Source organism: Monodelphis domestica, chromosome 8 (assembly GCF_027887165.1).
Source record: "Monodelphis domestica isolate mMonDom1 chromosome 8, mMonDom1.pri, whole genome shotgun sequence".
NCBI lineage: Eukaryota > Metazoa > Chordata > Mammalia > Didelphimorphia > Didelphidae > Monodelphis > Monodelphis domestica.
In genome coordinates, this window is record NC_077234.1 from 145,529,426 (window position 1) to 145,550,431 (window position 21,006).

Genomic DNA, 21,006 nt, shown 5'->3' on the forward strand with positions numbered 1-21,006 from the left:
TTCATGGTTTTGTGCAGAGTTTCTGTTTCCTTTGGAAGGTTTTGGAGCATTTGCTTGTGTTTCCTCTCCTATCTCCTCTGTATTTTTTATTTTTGCTCCATAAAATGTGTCCAAAGTTGCCCCCTTCTTCTTGTTTTTCTTGGAGTGTTGAGACTTGTCTATGCTGTTTGTTATCTCTATCTGAGTGGGGTGGTCTAGCTTTTCTTATCTCTTGTCTGGTATTCAGAGGCTTTAGCCCCAGGCAAATTGTCCATTCACAGGTTTTACTGCTCTCAGTTCCCTCCTGATGCTTCTTCGTTGCCTTACTCCCACGCTCTGAGCCTGGCTTTGCACTGTCCCCGAGGTATCTCAGAGCCTTTGTGGGCCAGAAAGGCCTACACTCTGAGGGGGGAGGGGCCAAGGCTTTGAGGGCTCCTGATAGAATTAACTTTCCCTGGGTTGGATTGAGTGTGTTTTAAAGCAGGGACCTTCCCTGAGACTCGGATGGAAGGATCCAGCCTGTGGGCTACAGGCTTCCTTCTGTCTCTCTCTGTTTCCCTGCTGTCTAGGTTCCCCTGTGACTGACTCAGGTTATTATCAGGGTGTGGCCTTCAGAATAGCCGGCCCTGGGGTCCTTTTGCTGGCTCTTAGGTTCCAGCTACTGCCTCGGACTCAGCACTCTGTGTTGGGGGGGATGGGCCCTGGGACCTTCCTTCTGCCTATCCCTTAGATCCGAGTGATCTCGGGTTCTTGCTTTTGGGGGACTGTACCTTTTGATCCAAGTCCAGTAGGAGGGTTCCCTGGATCTATCCTGCTATTTGTTTTGAATTTCAGTGTCCTAGGAGCATACAGTTTGAAATCGGTAAGGAAGGGGTTTCTGGAGATCTGACCTTTAGCTCTCTCTAAGCCGCCATCTTGACCAGAAGTCTCGAGAGAACCTCTTAAGAAAGGGCAATTGGGATTTACCAGTTGCTCTTGGGGTTTCTGACACTTCCCTCTGGGAGGTGGACACTCAGAGAGGAGGAGTATAATTTTCCCTGTGATCACTCTGGGGAAAGTTTGGGAAATAGATCTGGAAGCTTAACAACTTGGAGAGAAGAAAGTTTGTTCTCGAGAGGGTTTGCTGGTAAAGAGAAGCAAATGGCAGATGAATCTGATGTCCTCATACAAGGAAGTTTCAAGTTCAGACTTCATTTGCTGAGGACCCCTGCTAAGCAGACCCCCTGCTGTGTGGACCCCTGCTATGTGAGAAAAAAAAACACTTTCACTTTATGAATAGAGGAAGATTGCTGGAGATGTTTATTATATAATGAAACTATATTATATATATACATATATATATGTACATTATAGAATAATTTAGCAAGGTATATTTATTTTAGTAGATAAAGGTGATCTATGGGGTGCTCAGGGAGGAGTAGTATCTCTGGTATGGAGGGCTTGTCGTGACCTCCTAGGGCAGCTCTCCAACCTCTGACCCTCACCTGTTGCCCTCACTCACTTGTGGCTCCCAGTAGCTGCTAGCATGTGGCAGAGGTCACACCCCAGCCAACAGCTTTGACAGGCCAGCTAAACCTTTTGAGGGTAGCCATAGGGTCATAGACCCCTGGTGAACTAAGGCTTTGCTCACCCGGCATGTGAAGACTGCTTCGGCCCAACAGACAGAAGAAACCAATAAGAAGGTTCAACTGTTGAGAGGGCGATGCACCAAAGCATTGTGGAGTGCTTAGAGCGTGTTGGAGCACAAAGGACAACACGGCCATCCAATGCAGCTGAGGACATCTCCAGGTGTAACAACTTTTCTTGCCAATGTACCCAGGCTTCCAACGCCAAGGGAGTGGGACTGTCTCTGTGCATCGACTTTTCCACTTAAATCTCCTTCATGCACAAGTATCTTTGTGCACACTCATCTACATAACAGATGAAAGCTCACAAAGACAATCGTCATCCTCGGTTACCGAGAGACTACTACTAAAGGGAGAGAGGTTAGCCTTGGTTTACCAAGGAAGAAGAAAATCTCTGGCGAGATAGTTTTGGGAATGGGTTTATAGATAGTACTTCTTAGATTAGGGAAATATATAATTACCACAACTCAACACTACTACTTTCTTTTCCTTTCTTTCCTCTCCTTTCCTTTTAATAGTTCAATAATTAAGAATAACTTTTTATAACTAGTCTTCAGCTGTTTCCTCAATAGCTAATATAATTCATTGCCTCAGTGGTGAACAACTAGTGACAACTATTAACACTGATCAATAAAAAGGGTCAGTACTCCCTTTTACAAACTAAACTGGTGAGAAAAGCACAACTATTTCTTTTCACAGATGTTCTCACTCTCATCTTTTCCTTCAACTTCAACAAATTGGCCTTCAGGTGTTTGTTTTTGTTCTCTGTTGTTTGTCCTTACTTTCAGCTGTCAGAGATGATGTCCATAAGCAAGAATGTATTAGTTTTTCTTTCTTTGTTTTTCATTTTACAGCAATTTTTATTTTTTTCTTTAATTATTTTAGGTGTGTTACTCTTTGTGATTCTATTTTTTTTTTTCTTGGCAAACATATGAGAGTGGTTTGACATTTCCTTCTCCAACTCATTTTGCAAATAAGCAAACTGAGACAAATGAGTTGAAGTGACTTGTCCAGATCCCATGGTTAAAATAAAGAGTCTAAAGTCAAATTTGAACTCAGATCTCCTTGATTTCAGATCCAGCTATCCATCTACTGTTCCACTTAGCTGTTACACAGACTTGGATTTCAAGACATGCATGGTGATCTTGGAGCCAGGATTACAGTGGGATGGTATAGTCCCATAGCCAGAACATCTTGGAGGTCATGCGAAGTCAAAGTAGCAGGTACTCAGGGGCCTTGGTATTTGAATTTGGAACTGTCCCTATGTTCTAAAGGAATTGAGGTAATCTATAATCCTAATCCCTATCTTTCTCAAAGAGGTGATGTAGCAGTCCACCCATAGCTATGGGCAAGGGAAACAGTTAGTATGTACAGAGTGGCTTAGAAGAGAGCATGCTCAGTCTTGCGCATGGCTAGGAAAGCCTCTGACCCTTGACCCCAGCTTCCCCCAGGTTTCTTTGTGCTCACCTGGCTAAGATAAACCACACCTATACCTTGTCATTAAGCAATGATAATCATCCCTAGGTATTGTGTATATTTGCATATCAAAGAAATTAAATACAGGGCGCAGCAAGCTCCGCCCTCTCTTCTCTCTCTTCCTCACTTGGATCTCAGCTCTCACTGATGCCTGTCCTTGCTGGAGTCCTTGGCCTCTGGCCAAGGTCCATCTTTGATTCCTTTCCTTCTCTACCTCTCCCACCTGGGACCTGGCCTTCGGCCAGGGACTTTCTTTTGTCTATCATGTCTCCGACCTGTGTGGTATTAAATTTGGATCACTGGACGGGTACAAGCCTTCTGAGTAGTCCATTGATCAGAGTTTTTGCTGTGGCTCCTTGATAATTAATAAGGCTTGGATATCTGACTCATTCCTGCCATCTCATATCTCTAACTAGGCTCCGTCATCCCCTTCGCGGCATATAGAACTTCTATCCTTCCTCTTTCTTCCTATCTTGAGGCTTCTCGCGGGCTCGAGGAAGCTTCAGGTAATGTTTGGGAGAGTGTGGGTAGGGAGATTATGTCTCTCATCTGTTGGAGGACTAAATTTATTTGTGATAATATCTTTGAGAAAATTTTTAAATAAAAGATACATATATTATTTGATTTGATTCAGTATATTATCATCATGAAGCTATTTTTCTTCATACTCAAAAAATATAACTATATTCTTATGTGTGTATTTATTACCAATAGATTTATCTATAAATGTGTACCTACATAAGCATTAATATGTTATTTTAGTTATTCGTTTAACTTAATTTTACTTAATATATTCTTAATTCTTTTTTATTTTGGAAGGGTGGGTGGGAGGAGAATCTAGACCTGTGATTTCATTTGCTAGTATCATTATTGAAAATATACTTTCTTTTACTATTATAGGTAGATAATTGCTTTAAAACATGTAATATTAGAGAATTCCTTGGGCTCTCAGATATTAAGTGACTTACCTAGGGTCACACAACTACCGTGTGTCTAAGGAAGGATTTGAAACCAAGCCTTTGTCCAGTTCTCTATAGTCTCTCATTTATGCATTTAGACAAGAAAAATATATAAATATTTGTTTATTTAACCTGTGTAATCTTAGAAATTATCAAACATGATATAACTTCTTTAATGTTAAGAGTATAACTACTTGTTTCAGTGTATTAGGAGCTAGGTCTAGAGAGGGGAGGTCCTGGATTCAAATCTAGCCTTGGATACTTCCTGCATGACCCTGCACAAGTCACTTAATCCCCATTGCCTAACCCTTAACTTTCTTCTGCCTTGGAATCAAAAACCAGTATTGTTTCTAAAATGGGAGGGTAAGCGTTTAAAAGAAAACAAAACTCTACACACAGATTGTTGTGGGTTAAGGACTAGTGATCTAGAGACCACCATAAAAGTCTCTTAGGCCATTGAAAAACATTGATACTAATATGTCAATCTTAATATAATTATTTGTCCAAAATGATATTTTGCAATTATTGTTTTGTCTCTGCAACCACAAACATACCTGTGTACTTCAAAAATTTCTTGTGTATCCTGAAACTTGATATGCACACAGCCAGTTCCAAACAGCTATTAAGAGGCAAGGGTTTGTATCTCCCTCTCAGAAGAGTCCTGGGGGATATAACTCCCTCCCTAGAAGCACACTGCTTCTGGGTGACCAAGTTTGCACACCTTAATGGGCTGTTTCTGGGTCCATTCTCCTGTGCTTCCCTATGCCATACTGATCTGACATGAGTATTATTCTGTGCTCCTCTGTATTTATCTCTTTGTATTTTAGATTCTGTTTTCTCCTCTTCCCTTATGTTATTCATGGAATTCATTGATTCTGGAGCTTGTTTTGTCTTTGACTGGCCCATGCCCTTTCCTTAGACAGAAACTTTGTTCCTTGCCTTTCCTTTGGAAAGTGGCACTTGTAGTAGGGATTTGAACACTGTGACACCAACTTTACAAAGCAAGAGTCTAAAGGGGAATATTTCTCCTCCCTAGAGAATCTCTGCTGTTGGAAGAATGTCACAAGACACACGTACTCACACATATTATTGCTACTTTTTTTTACCAAATCACGTACTTGCTTCAGGAGAGCAGTTTGGGGAGGGGAGTTGAATATAATGTCATTTCTATTTTTTAAAAGTTCCATTTAGTATGATTACTTGATAACTTTTTTAAATAAGAAAAAATATTTTTAGGCATAGCATAAATTTCATATACTTCACACAGGTTAACTAGGTCTTCTTAAGCTTTGGGATTCTTGTAGGTCTATTATTCCATGTCCTGATGATCACAAAAACTCATCAAATAGCTAAATACACTGCATGGAACTTAAAAAAGGTATAAAAGCACATTCAAGCATGGGGACACATTGGTAGGTCATTCATCCATTGCCAAGATAGAATTAATTTCATTTAATAACCAAAGTCAGACTTGTGCATCCAAATGTATTTTATTAATCTGGAAAACACCTGCAAAGACAGATGAAAAGACTGAAAGCCTGCTCCACCTCATACTTTCCCTTGTAATTGGCTGGTAGTGGGGCATGTTTTTTGATCAAGCCAATGGTTCCCTTCAGTGGCCCGAAATATGAGTCTGGTCAATTTGCTACAAAAAACAGAACTCAGAGGCAGATTCTCCAATGTCATCTTCCAATCCAAGATATTATACTTGTGGCTCACATTTTTACAGGCATTTTTTCTAGTTATAAAACTAGCAAGTACTAACGTTCAGAATAAACATCTTTTAAAAAGTTTTTTTTTTTTAAATTTTGTCTCTCCATTTAGACTGTGAACTTCTTGAGATGAGATTTCCCTTTTGCCTTTCTATATATCTCCACTTCTTATACTAGTGCTTATCAAATAGAAAGTTCTTAAAATTTTTGATTGTTTATATTAAAATAAAAAAAAAATAAGTTTACATTTTCTGGAACATCAGAGGGCATAACTGGGACTCATGAATAGAGAATGTCTAAAAATGAATTTTGTTCAATATAAGTGAACCTTATATAGTATAAAAATAAATCTCTTTTAAAATGTTAGATTTTACTCTAGGAGGTATTTTATTGTAGAAGGAGGATCCCGACAATGGATTGAAATTTTTTAGGCCATGAAGCTGTTTTTAATCTAATCTATACATTATTTTCACAAAATTCATCACAAAATTAATTTAAGTTACTAAATGGATTTAAATATTAATGATTCAGTCACATTTTAAAGAAGTAATCTTTGTTAGATAATATAATTATGAAAATGAGCTAGTTCCCATACTTAAGGTTTAGAATAGGGAGAAATAACCTATAAGAATGGGATGATAAGGTCTTCTAGTTCCCTTTGACACCTGTGTTTTCATGAATACTTATTAACTCTAATAACTAAGTTGGGCCAGGACAAATTTTCTTAAAGCTAAAGAGCAATGAGGTGATGGATCTTTGTGCCCTGAAATAATCCCATGGAATTCCAGACTTTATTTTGTTATACTGCTCTAAATTCTGCCATTTAGGATTCAAGGGATTGATAATCTTTGGTTTAAGTCAGTTAACAGCTCGGTATTAATTTATATACTGTGTGTTTTTCTCCGCCTATTTAGCTATGGTCATCCACACAGAAAGGAGTATTATATGATGGAATGGGAAAAGAATAACTTTCCTGATTTTAAACTTTATCTCATAATTGCATACAGTTTTATGTATCACAAGAAATCAATTAGGTCAATACTGCAGGCATCATTATTTTTATTTAAATCAGAGGAAACTGAGTCACAATTGTTGAGCAACTTGATGATCATATAGCAAAAATTTATTGGAGCAGGGCCTGTAACATAACTAGCAACACTCAATTAGTTAATTAGTGAATTAATTCCCCTATAGAATCTGATGGGAAAAAAGTAAGATATAACTATGGAGCAGGGGGTACTCTGTAAATAAATAAGTGGCATGGTGTTAGGAGCATACAGAAAAGATTTTGTCAGTGATTGGTCAGTTAGGAGGTAAGTGAAAAAAGATGAAGCAAAGGAGGCAAGTGGGAATGAAAGGGAGAAAATCTCTAGGTTTGAATTTCATTGGACATAAAATGAAAAATAAATAGATGTTTTCAAGACATCAATGATAGTATTTTAATTAATTATACTTTCCAGATTTATTTATTATAACATCAAGTCTGAACATAATAGATATGTTGTTTCTGTTAAATGGGTTCAGGAATGGGTAATGCTTTTCAAATGTAATGAGAGGCAGAAAGTAGATTTCATTGGTAGTTTCATTGGTGGTTTCATTGGAACATGTTACAAGTAACTACTAGTTCTTGTTTCAAAGGAGAATATTTATTCTTTGCAGTAAAAGTCAGAAATAGGAAATTTTAGAGAGATATGAAGAAAAAGGAAACAAAAGGTAGAATTAAGTAAAAATTAGAAAATTTATTTAAACAACTAAAATAACTTGGTTAATACTTTGAATTTCATTCCATGGTTGAAAGAAAATCAAGTTGGAGGTGACTAAGTTGGTTGTATGTAGATTTTAAACTTAATGTCATATATGATCAATGATAAAAAAATTATAAAATTATATTTAAAATACTTAAGGAAGGATCCTATTTTCAATTACACATACATGTATGTAAGGCGAGATAAGTAATTTAGGTAAAAATAAGGAGAATTATTTAGAGGAAAATTAGAAAAAATCAAAATTACTGTTAAAAAGGGAATTTTATTTGCATAAATTAATCATATTGGCCATCCATTCCAATTAAACTAATTTTTTCTTCATTTTGCCTGTTGTTATTTCACATGTCTAAAATATGAAGTCATATATTTATACATATACATATATAAATATATAAACACATATATGTATATATACACAATCACACCTGTATTTTAGGGATTTAAGATTTTTCACATTTTTAGAGTTGTAACTTTTGATTCATGCCAATGGCATAAAAACATGCATAGTATGTAGACAATACACACAAATGTTCTATAGAACCTGAACTGTGATTCCTTCTATGAAAAAAGTACACCTAAAATTTGAGATGCTTCCATCACTATTTTACTGCTTAATCAGAAACATAGATTTTTAAATTATCTCATTAATCTGATTAACTAGTTCAAACAACAAAGTGGTATCATTAATCCTCAGCAGAAACTGTTGTGATAACTCTTTACCTCAGAGTTGTCTTTTAATTTGAAAGAACTCCTTTGTACTGGCAATCCATATATATTTGAAAATACTCTATGACAGGTAGGACATATTATTTGAGCACCTCATATGTTATTCATAGTTAAATTCCTATAACTTGAATGCCAATAGAAGACTTCATAACGTTCAAAACAATGAAAAATTCAGAACTATTAAATATTAAATGGAAGAGATAAAAGGATTTTATAAGAAAAAAGGAACAATGAAAAACTTATTATAACACAGAACATATCTTTATAATTGTCTTCTACTTTTAACATTTTCTATTAGCACATACCTATTATTTAGGAAGTGAAAATGGAAATAAAACATGATTCATTTTAAATTAAACTTGACACATTATTGCTAAGGTTTTAATTACAATACTGAGAAGAGAAGGAATTAAAAATGTTTCCCATAATAATCCACATATTTGTAACTCTGATAAAGACTGAGATTGCATCATTAATGATTGTCTATATAAAATCCCAAGATATTTAACGATAGACTGTATTTTCACTCTTTTGGTTTGTTTGTATGTTTGAGTTTTTTTTTTTTTAAATGATGAATTTGATTTTAGGATACTGGATATAAATAATAAAGTCCTACTAGATCATATTTTGGAAATTTCATATTTCCAAATTGGTAAAGCATTTTACTCTTCTCAAAATAAAAATAAGTTATTCCATCCTTTCCAACTCTTCATGACCCCACTTGGATTCATTTTAGCAAAGCTACTGGAGTTTTTGCCATTAACTTCTCCAGTTTATTTTACAGATGAGGAAATTAAGGCAAACAGAGTTAAGTGACCTGTCCAGCAACTAATTTTCTGAGACCAGAATTGAAGTTACAAAGATTAGTCTTCCTGACCCCAGCATTCTATCTTCTATGCCTCCTAGCTACTTTCCTATTTAGTATTATGTTTCAATCTTATATTCAATCTTACGTATTGGGAATGATTATTTACACAGTTGTTACTGTGTATTTATTACTATCTCAAACTTTCCTTTATAAAGTATGATAATGCAAATAATGAAGATGCAAGACTTTTCTGAACTGTATTGAATTAACTTCCTTATTTCCATTGTTTGTTTGGATGCAAGGAAGCAATCAGTTAACACTACTCTGAAGGCCTCATTTGGATAGATTGGGTAGAAAAACATGAATAATGGCAGGATGAGCATGGCATATAGATTTCTTCTTTGGGAATAGAATGTCCATTTGGTAATACACATGAATAGACTTTGTTGTTCTTTAATCCAGTTGAAATCTATTTCCTTGGCCTTTCTTTAAGAGGAACAAAAAAGCAAGTGTACAAATTGGTACAGTAGTATTCTGAAAGCTTTAACATGAGAAAATTTTATCTTCAGCATATGTTTCTAAAATGGGGAAACATTACAAGTAGATTCCTGAATTCTTATGATACCTGCTGCTTCTTTGTAAAATATTTGGCAGCCTCATTCTCTTATTTAAATTCAAAGAATTAATTTATCATGCATTCCTAATGAGATTGTGAGCTCCATAAAGGTAGGTACACTATCTTAAATGTCTTGCTATATCCCATAATACTATTATATATCCTTGAACAATGTCAGACACAAAGTAGGCACTAAGAAATAGTTCTTATTTCATTGATTAGACCACAGAGAGTAGTTATTCTATAGCTCAAGTTTAATTTGCTTTGAAATAATCAATATATTCCTCAAGGCCATGAATTGATATTTGAAATCTCAAGCAAGTATCATGTGATCAGCACCTTATTTTCTAAGCCTTAACATGCATTTACAAAATTCTTTCAAAGAGTAATGCATTCAGTTACAGAAATTGACAATTAAATTTAAAATTGATTATTCCTTAGTCTATGTGTGCCTCCTCCCTTTTTCAGTTTCAGTTCTTTCAAAACTCTGAAATGAAACAATATATTAAAAACTACACATTTAAAAACAAACATCTAAGAACAAACTAAGTACTTGAAATAACAAGTGAATTGCTATTTTTCTTTGCTTGCTAATCTTATGAAAATTATTTTTTGGACTGAGGTACATTTGTTTCTTCTACTCTTCTTTCAAAATGATCTAAAGGATAAAACTTAGCATCTTCTCTTATTTTCTCTTATTCCTTCTATTTTAATATTACCAGGATTCTGTCACCTTAGATGTCAAAAACTTTGAGGGTGTTTTTAAAAAAACTGAGAGAAAAATCCAAGTGGATTATGTACAGATAAGAAGAAAAAAGAAATGTATGCCATTTTCATTCATCCAATAATTCCTAAATATAAGTTAATATATGCTCCATTTCTGTTTCAGAATTGGGAGATGCTAATACCAATTACTATTGGCACCAAAAGAAGGAAAGAAGGATAAAAGTTATGGCCATAAACTTCAAGAAATATTAAAGAATATTTCTATGTTATAGGATGTGCTGAACTGAAACTGCAAAAAGGATTACTGTTAGCCAACCCATCGCCACTCTCAAACCCCCAACTTCTCCATTCTTCTTCGATGAGATCATTTTCAATGTGACTGCCTAGATATACAGTATGGCCAATGATCCTGAGAAAGAGTTGTACTTGCCTCTTCTCCTATAATTCAGGCTTGTCCTTGTCTTAATACTCTCAAATTCTCAACAAGAGAGAACTGTAAGCATTCTTGTCTTCATGGAAAAGGACTCTGCAGGAAAAACAACAGAGAGAAATCCACAAGTTCACTGCCAATCCTTTTTTCGAATTAATGGGAAATTCAAAATTTAGCTTATTCTTCTTAGGTGATGAGTATTTTTATAAACTGTGATTTTTTTCATTTTTTTTCTCTACAGAGTTAATCCCTCTATACTAACTTAGATAAAATCCTTAGATTTCATATCTGTGCTTTTCCTAAAAACTCAAATTGTGTAGGTGAAAATTTTATTATCAAATATATATTTTATTAAGTTCATATCACTAAATCATCTTGTAAGACACACTTATACCCATCTGAAAAAAATATTACTTACCTTGGAAAACTGAACATAAAATTAATTACAATGAACATTTAATATATATGCATAGGCATGTATATATCTATATTAATTGACGCACCTGCTAAATAGATTCTGTGTGTGTGTGTGTAATTTTATTTGTATTAGTTTTTTACAGAATTTTCTACAAACTTAGAGGCTGTCTCAGTCTATAAAAAAGTGTCAAGTTCCAAGAATTCAGCCACTTTATTATGGAGGGTTCTTTTTTCCCCCTATCACTAAAGAAGTAAAAGTAAGGATTTACTTCTTCCCAGAACTGTACTCACAGTCCTAGGAGGTAAAAAAGGCTGACATGGGATAATCATTTATCATCTAGTACTTTAAACCTTAAAAAAAATACAAAAGAAAAAATGATGGCTGGGCAGGAGGAGAATCAATGAAAGAGAGTTGAATCTCACTTTGAATCACCATAACTACTGTTGCTTTACACTGAATATACTTATAAATATAGCTTATTTATTTATCTTATAATTATGTATATGATACTATGGCTACATTCACTAGTTCTATTCAATAATTAATTAATTCAACTTAATTTGATTAATTTATCGTACTACATAGACATATATACACTAACACACATACACAGTAGTATTGGCATGAAGCAGACTTCAGTCCAGTGTACACAAGATATAAAGTATAAATTCCATTTCAAACTCTAAATACATTAGGGCCAGCCAAAAGTCCAATTCATATTGCCCAAGGGCAGGATTGATGACTACTATTCCAGTCCATCAGTCATGTGTAGAAATAACTGCTATATTATGTGATTCAGAAGAATATGGTAAAATATTTTGTATTAAGAGGAAAAGGAAGAAATAGGTAAGGAAAGAGAGAGAAGAGGAAATTAAATGTTTGAGTTTTCTTCTAGAGTAATTAATTAATCAAGTTCCCATAAGTATAAATCCCAACATACCCCAGTACTATTTTGTTCCTCACTAATATTATAAGCATAGAAAAAGTACTTTAAAGAAAACTACAACATTTGGGGTGAAATATTTAAGTTCTACATTTAAGTTTTACTAAAAATTATCAAGCATTTTTTATTGTATTAAACATGAGGGATATGAAGCTAATTCAGTAGATTTTGGTTCAGCATATTCAGCATATACCTAAGAAAAATAAACGTTTGAAAAAGTCATTTAATTCTGACTGTCCGTGAATGGTGAAAATAGTTGCAAATAAACAGAGAAGTGAGATTAAAAATGGCAAAAGCCCTCTTCCTCCCAACCCAACAGCTCTCAAGAACATCAAAAAAATGATCTTGAGGACATGCCTCTATCTGCCACCATGGATATATTCCAAGGGTCCTCCAGGCATGGAAATTTTATTAATCTTCCTAAGTACCTTTATGTACCTGTTTTGAATCAGCAAGTATTGGCAGACTCTCAACTTATGAATAAACATGCAAAGGCCTGAATTCTGCATATACATTGTCCTGCTGTTTGAAATATACAGCGTTTAGAAAAGTGAGCTGGGGAGTTTGTGTGTGGGAGAGCACAGGGTTGAGGGGGGATAACCTTTCTGTGGGGTGTTGACTATTGCCTGCTGGGCTTAGTTGTCTTTGTTGTTAAATATAGTCATCATTATTTATGCCACACACATTTCTACCTTGAAAACATTTGTGTTACAAAAATAAATAAAGGGTTTCCCATTATATTTGTTTTTGCCTAACCTCTGGAAAATAATGGATCTTAAAACAAACAAATGATTAATTAAAAAAAAGGATACTGTCCTATTTCTTAATAGCTGTATATAAGGCGATTACTGATATTTTAAAGCAAAAATTTCCAAAAGGTGACTAAATTATGTTCTCAATCAAAATGGTATGATTCGTTAAAGCAATGCAGGGAAGGGATTTTATGATAAATGCCTATTTAGCCATCACCCTTTGCAGCTTATTCAGCCCTTTGTGGACTTATCATTCTGATCACTTTTCAGCCAGTTTGAGAAAGCTTCATTTGTGCCTAAAGTGGTACACTGAGTCTTGAGAGCAAAATATTTTCTAGCATATACAGTAATAAGTTAAACATTGGAAAGAAATTCAATAACTGATGCATGTCAACAAAACTGCCCTTTTCTCCTACCATGCAGTGACCTGTGTGCTGATTTGAAAACAGAAGTTGGCTGCTTCTGAGACAAGAGCCCTGCATATCTCTGAGCAGCTAACACTGATACTTGTTTTACTCTAGGAAATGCTATTGCATGACAGATTAGACAACCAGAAGAGAGAAAATAGGAATGATCAACATGTGTATTAAATGTGAAAAGGATTTGCTGAAGGGGGAAAATTCTGGTCAGATTTTCAGTTTGGCACAGTGTCAATCATGCACAGAAATTGAATGGCCTTTTTGCACACTGTGAACAAGATGCTTCTGTGTACATGACAACAGACAGAAGCATCATTTTGGACTCCTGACTTTATTGAGTTGCAGATCAGAGTGAATTTTAAAAAAGCAAATTTTAAGAAGACTTTTTTTTCAGTTTAGTTTTATTTATACTGAGTAATTCCCTTGAAAGGCACCCAAGAATAATTATTTTTTGTGAACCAAAAAATATATACAAAACTGTACAGAATAAATAGTTTATAGAAATCTAGCTATATTTTCTTGTAAAATAAAGCTGCAGTGCTCCACACTCTAATTCCTTTGTACAACTTACCATTATCCATGTCTTTTGCTACTCATTTGTGGCAAACCGTTGACTTGAATATTTACAAATAAAATGAAAACAATAATCTCCACCCACAACCCTGTTTTTGTTTTACACCTTTAAATTGATGGCCACAGTGAAATTCATTTTCTCATGAACAATCAAATCCACCGCAGAAGCCACTGCTATGAAAGAAACCAAACTTACTTGCACTAAATATATTTACAGTGGATTCTCAGACTGAGGATTGAAATTGAACACAAGTGATCATATAACAGATTACAGCAGCATTGAAAATGAGATTGTCCAAACTTGGATATAACCACTATGTGAAGAAAAATAAGAGATTTAGTTCTTTCCCCAAAAACCTTTCAGTGTTTCTGTTTTGTTTATGATTGAGACCCTTCACAGTGGTGTTGGATAAATGGCTCCCAAAAATGTTGGATTTTTCATGCCTCTGGATTTATACATGGCTACCTCTCTCCTTTGATGCTGTCACTATTTAGACTAATCAGATTCCAGTTCTGTACTCAACATGAGAAAATAAGTGCAATTGTAAACAATATTTACCCCTCTAGTGGATGGACTAAACATCTAATCAATATACTTCTTAACTTTTAAATTGCCAGTATAGGTATATCTTAGGGATATACTCCAATTCATACTAAATAATTGAGGAGAGGATTTCAACAGAAAATGATTAGTTCCCAAATAGTGTATGTAAGAAGATTGCCCATAAAACCTTTTAAAAAATCTAGAAGAATGATAATCCTCCTTGCATAATTAATTACATACAAGGTTTGATTTTATTTGGGGTAACATAAATCGCCTGAAAAACAATGCAATGGCTTCTCCCAGTGATCCCTGAGTTTCATTCTTTTTCTCCACACACCCTTCCATCCCAGGACTACTGCTGTGCTTAAGTTCTGATTTATAATACACTATTTTAAGGCACTTTTATTTACAATGTTCTGACTTTAGACAGAATCACAGCATTCCTGCCCAAACCCCCAAAGTGTAGTCTTATGTTTGCTGTTCCAGGACTTCTAAGTAGTCAGGTTCAGCATGTAAGTTAGCTTTGAGCTCAAAATACTCATTTTTCGTCTGTTCCACTAACACCTTCCTTGGTCTGGAGTACATTAATGTCTCCATTAATTTTAGCTCCTCATGTGTTCCTGGATAATGCACCTCTATCTCAGGCTGGAGCTGGGCAATATTTTTCCTCAGGTACTCTGTGATCCCCAGTTGCTGAAGTTCTCGTTCTTTCTCTAGGATGTTTCTATATAAGGAACTGGCATCCTGGAAGGATAAAAATTCTGCTGATTGATCTGTGGCTTTGTATTTCACATTTGAACCTGTGAGCGGTGAATTATTTTCCCTTTCCAGGAGACTTCTCTGGAGATGCTTTGAGTCATTTCCATCCTTGTCATTTTTCTCCTCCTCTTCTTCTAGATGTTTGGGGCTGAAAGATGGGCTTCGGTAGACATGAACCATTGGGCTCACCATATGCTGCTCATACATTGATGCACCGGGCCTTTCAGTTGTGTGATGTGTCATCTTATGACCATACATGCTATACTGGAGGTGCACAGGACTGCTATCTCTCATTTGCTCATCTACTTGTTTCTTTTTGCACCTTCTCCTGCGATGAAGAACAAGAACGACTATTCCAGCAGCACAGAAGACAATGGTAATAAACACAATGAGGAGACCCAGGATTAAAACAGAAAGGGGAACAGCGTCTGTAAGTGATCTTAAAAGGGTATCTGCAGTATTGGTCGTGGTGGAAGGAGTAGTAACAATTATAAAACTAGGATGGGTTTGTTGGGATGGGCTATTAATTAGGCCTGGACACAAAAGTTCACTATTCAATGACTTTAAATCTTTTTTATCTAGATGCTCTGGGGACGTGCAGAGAACATCATCAGTCACAACATCTTTGCTTAGTTTTTGAATCCACTGCTGTAACCCAACTAAATCACAAGAACAGTCCCAGGGATTATCCTCAAGCTCAATCTGGATCAAGAAATCCAGTTCATCTAAGACATTACTCACGGGCAAATGTGCAAACTGGTTTGTTTTGAGGTTTATCCTGGTTAAAGGAACTCCTAAAAAAATGTGAGGTGGTAAAGTTTGGAGAAGATTGTTATTCAAATAGAGGACTTTAAGTTTGGGCATTGTATTAAAAGTCCCAGGTAGTATTTCCTTGATTGCATTATACTCAAGATATAGATATTCAAGATTCTGGAGCCCTAGGAATAAACCCCGCTTTAACTTGATCAGATGGTTACCATTTAGATAGAGCTTCTGCAATCTGGTGAGATTCATGAAGGATCCTTCTTCAAGAACTTCAATACGGTTGTTTCCCAAGTGAAGCATTTCCAAAGTAGAATATTCCACCAGGTCAGATTTCATTACAGTTTGAATAATATTGCCTGCTAAAATAAGTTTTTTAGGATTTTGGGGAGGAGGCCTTAAGTCCGATAAACTTTCAATATTTCGTTCCTGGCAATGAATTAAAAGTCCTGATGGGGTAAGGACTTTGCAATTACAAGGAATAGGACAATAAGGCCCTGGAATTGGAGTAGATGGCTTTGTAGCATAAGGTACAAAACCTGGTACCTTGGTGGGACTTTTTAAAATAGATGTCATCTTGGTTGATATATGACCGTCATTTATAGAAGAGGTCACTACTAGGTGTAATGAGCCGGAAGGATCCTCATATTCTTCATGTACTGGAGGTGTGGGACAGATAGATTCCTTTTTGAGTCTACTTAGAACACTTCCTTTGACAAATGGGGGGCTGCTGCAAACAACATCACCAATGATAGACTGGGGAGGCATATTTTCCAACCATGTCTTTAACTGCAACAAGTCACAATTGCAGACCCATTTATTGTCTTCCAACTGGAGGTCCAGTATCCTACCAATGTGTTCCAAAAAGCCAACATATGGCAATGTTTGTAACTGATTCCCACGGAGGTCCAGATGGGTCAATGGGACAAAGCGAAATATATTTGGAGGAAGAAACTCAATGGCATTATCATTTAAAATTAAGACTTTTAGTCTATGAAGCTTGCTAAAGGCACTTGGTTCAATCACTGTGATAAAATTGTTATCTGCTTGAAGAAATTCCAGGTTCTCTAAACCATGAAAAGTATCTTCTTTTAGAATTTCTAAAGAGTTATGATTAATATGAAGCTGCTTCAGAAGGCCAAGACCATTAAATGCACCAGGCTCAATATCCACAATATTATTAAATCCAAGATGTATTAAGATGGCATTGTTAAGACTGGAAAAGTCATTTGTGTGTAGTGTAGTCAATCCATTGTTTACTAAAAATAGATGGAAAGGTCTTGATGGTGGCACATTTATTTGTGATAAAGTCTTGATGCCTCTTTTCTCACAATTTATAAGCAGTAAACCATCCTTTTCCTCACATGAGCACAGAGAATCACAAGATCCTCTAACTGGTGACAATGCAGGTGGAGACTGTATAGAAGCTGAGGCAATCAAAGCTGAATATAGTAGATGAATCCAAAGCTTCATGTTGTTGTCCAATGGGTTCTGATTCTGCAAAATAAAAATTGAATAACATGGAACTTCAGTGTGGGTAGTGAATGGCCTTTTCTCTCATACATTTCCAAACTGTCATTTGCTGATTTAAACATTAAAATATTCTTTCTTTGAAAATCTTAAAGATATACTAAAACAAATTTCTTGTTAAGAAACGAGTAAAGACCTGACCTATTAATTCTACCATCCTCAGATTATAAAACTGAAATAAAAATACATTGAAATGAACTATCTTTTATATAAAATCCTCATCAGTAAAATGCATGTCTGATATATACTAAAACATACAACTGAATAAAAACTTTCAGGGACTTGAAATGTTTGAGTTAAATATGTTTGGAACCATACTGACTTCTTTCTGTTCCAAGCAAGATGATTTATAGACTAAAAATATGAAAAAAATACTGAGGTTTTAGCCAGTCCTGAAAGATAAATGCGCAGAAAGGCAAAGTGCAATTTGAAAGAACTTTTGATCCAGGCAATAACATTTGCTGTTTCAATTGTCTGAAAATGGTGTCAAGAGTACCCTAAACCTCTGCTGGAGTCTGCAGAGACAATTATTTCCAAGTCCATAACACAAGAGATCAGGAAAGTCATAATTTAGGGAAATGCCACCACTGTCCGTGGTTAAAATCATAGATTACTGCTGAGCCCCTTTACGATTAGGCTTTCATTGTGTAAGGTACTTTGAGAGAGCAGAACATGACCAGAAACATGTGCTCGAGAGCTTTCATGCAAGATTTCCATGAGGCTACTTTAAATGAAGATGATCACATTTCAAACTGAGAGTCGTTTTTGGATGCTTTAATAATAAAATCATGGGTCTATTTACAATCTATTGTCACAAAGCCTTTAAGAAGAAACACTGAACATCAGTCCTTTCCACTCTGTAGGTTACTATACTTAAGACACAGAAAACAGAAACTGCTTCTCAAATAACCTACTAGCAAATGCCAGTTGACCTCCCCAAGCATAGTTTTGAAACAGACTAGAGGGTGCTGAATGTCATCACATAATTAACAAGCTGATGTTCTGGCTTATTAAGAGCTTAACAAGACTTTCTTTTTTTACAGAGGTGAAACTAACTGTACTCTATTTGAAGCATTTGAGAATATGGGAGTGATTTGGGAAATTGACAATGAAAATGAACCCAGAATAACACTCCATAGGATATTTCATTAAAGGAGATTCAAGTGTTTTAACACATCACAGAAGTCTTGAATCACTCTAGTCTATAGAATCAGTTGGCAATGGTCTGACCTCATGTTATTCACTTTTCTGAAATGTTGGTTTTAATGCTATCTGTAGGCTAGGTTAGGGAATATAATACACACACACACACACACACACACAATGCTATCATACTGGCTAATTCACTGTGTTGTATTACTTGCCCTTTTCTGGTTGAACAATGACACATTCATAGAAGAAACAGAACTTTAAAATAAAAATCACACAAAATAACATCCTCCTTAGACACACAGTCTAAAATTAAAAAAAAAAAAAACAATCAAGGCAGAAACTTAATGAGAGTACAAATTATTTATTTTTAAAGTGCTAGCTATTCTTTTAACAATAGTACAGAAATAAAATTTAAAATAAATCAAAAAACCTCTTTCCTTCTCTATAGAAAACCCAACATATTGGGAGGAATTGCTTTGGATGCTGAAATGTTTTTGAGTCCTATAGGAACATAAGACAAATATTCACTATACTTTCAGTCTTTGTACCAAGCAACATGTAGTTCAGTCTACAAGTTGGGATTCACTCAAAACAACAAACAATGAAGCCTCTCTCCCCCCCAGCCCCTTTTACATGCAATAGGAGGAAATATAATGAACCATTCCGTGAGGCGAAGTACTTTCGGAAAACAGAAGATAAATTCCAGATGTTCATTCCACATTTTCCTTTACATCTTATAGAAATTACATCCAGCAAAGTCTTAGTAAAAAGAGAGAGGGAGAGACCTTGGGAGCCCAAAGGTTTCTTTTTCATGCTTTCAGAACTAGTCAAATGTGAGGAATTATATAGTAAATTGGTTATAGTTGACAAAAAATCATAAGGCTGAACCTCATTTTAAATACCTTCCTGTTTATACCATTGTAAAAAAAAATGAATGTTTCCAAGCAGTAGAATAAACGGTAAACAAGCTTGGTAATTGTTACTCATACTGAAATCAAGGATATTTAGAAATATTTACCAGGAAGAAGCATGCATTTAGCTCACAATATCCAACTGTAGCCTATAATCTGCCCCTATCCCAACTCTTCTGCACAGCCAGCTGTTTTTACTAAATGTCTCCTCTCAGAAGGCAGGCATCTGGTACTATATTAGGAATGCCAGTGCCTGAGACTGGGAAATTCAACATCATTTAAAGCAAAGTTACCCACAAATAGCACAAAGGCAGCAAATCAGTTAATGAAGGAAACTGCAAGAGTTTGTGCCAAACTAGTTGGAAGCCACTTAAAACGTTCACTTACCTGTACAGCAGACACTTCTGACACTGTCAGTAACAAAATGCACAGTTGGAAAAGCTGTTTGGAATAATTCAGGTTCTTTTGTTAAAAAATGCAAAACACACCAAATAGACAAACACAACCCACCACCTTGGGATGTCTTCTTACATTTCACTTTCCTGCAAGTCCAGACATAGCTGCAGCATCGCAAAGTGAAAACTCCAGGTCAAGAGACAAAACGCAGAACATTTTACTGAAAAGCTGTCAGGCACAGTCCATGCCCCACCATCCTGAAGCAGTTGCCCTTTTTCCTCAATTAAAATTCACAGCATACTTCCCAGCTATGCTGACTTTTTCTGCATATAGTTAACCATTTGCAAGCTTCCGAAAGCAGTAAATAAACAAGATGTTAAACAGAGCTTGAATTGATCACTCTGGCTTTCTTGGGCTTCAGATCCGAGCTGCAGCTAGGTTCTCTTTCCTCTCTTTCTAGTCTTTCTTGTTAGCTCAGTTTGTTATTAGTCAGATTGCCAAGGGCTGGGAGGTAGGCATAAATAAAGAGACTTCTTGGCTTTTGACTCAGCCTTTAAGCCCTTCCCCATCAGAGAGCTTTAATCTGCCAGTGTCATTTAATACAAGAGACAGCTCCACCTTGGGACTGCTCAACTCCTCCTCTTTCTGAAAATGGTCTCACCTCCCTCTCTCCCCTCCCACCCTCTTTTGCACTACTTGCATACTAACCATAGGGTAAGGGAATTTGTATGGGAAGCATTGTATACTATTTAGTGAAACATTTTAATGAATGATTTTTCTAATGGAAGCAGGGGCCAAGAATATTTCTATATTTTAAATTCTCAAATCTGTCACATATTTCTATGTTCTAACCTGGTATGTGTGTGTGTTCTAGGAAAAAAAAAACATTTTATTTTCTTTGTTTTGATTTTTGAAGTGAAATTGAAGTTTTCATATCTCAAACCTCCTGGTGAGCTTGAAATTTAATAAACACTTGGAAATTGGCAGACCATTATTCTGAGCCTTAAACTAGGTTCCCATAAGT

General features: G+C 35.6%; 1 protein-coding gene across 3 annotated transcripts; it reads right to left on the bottom strand.

Moving 5' to 3' along the window:
• Nucleotides 1–11,796: 11,796 nt before the first annotated feature.
• On the bottom strand, nt 11,797–20,576 carry SLITRK6 (SLIT and NTRK like family member 6). 3 transcript variants are annotated; one of them, XM_007501402.3, is made up of 3 exons: nt 20,118–20,576; nt 19,974–20,027; nt 11,797–17,490 (listed from the first exon to the last, which is right to left on the bottom strand). In XM_007501402.3, exon 3 carries the CDS (start codon nt 17,464–17,466, stop codon nt 14,941–14,943), a length of 2,526 nt encoding a protein of 841 aa, XP_007501464.1. In that variant the 5' UTR covers nt 17,467–17,490; nt 19,974–20,027; nt 20,118–20,576; the 3' UTR covers nt 11,797–14,940. The 3 variants fall into 3 exon arrangements, with proteins under 3 accessions (XP_007501464.1, XP_001366967.1, XP_007501463.1); XM_001366930.4 differs by lacking the exon at nt 19,974–20,027; XM_007501401.3 differs by lacking the exon at nt 19,974–20,027 and having other exon boundaries at nt 20,097–20,576.
• Nucleotides 20,577–21,006: the final 430 nt, after the last annotated feature.

Coding starts and splice junctions, on each gene's coding strand:
- SLITRK6 (XM_001366930.4), bottom strand. CDS start 17,466: ATGAAGCTTTGGATTCATCTACTATATTCAGCTTTGATTGCCTCAGCT.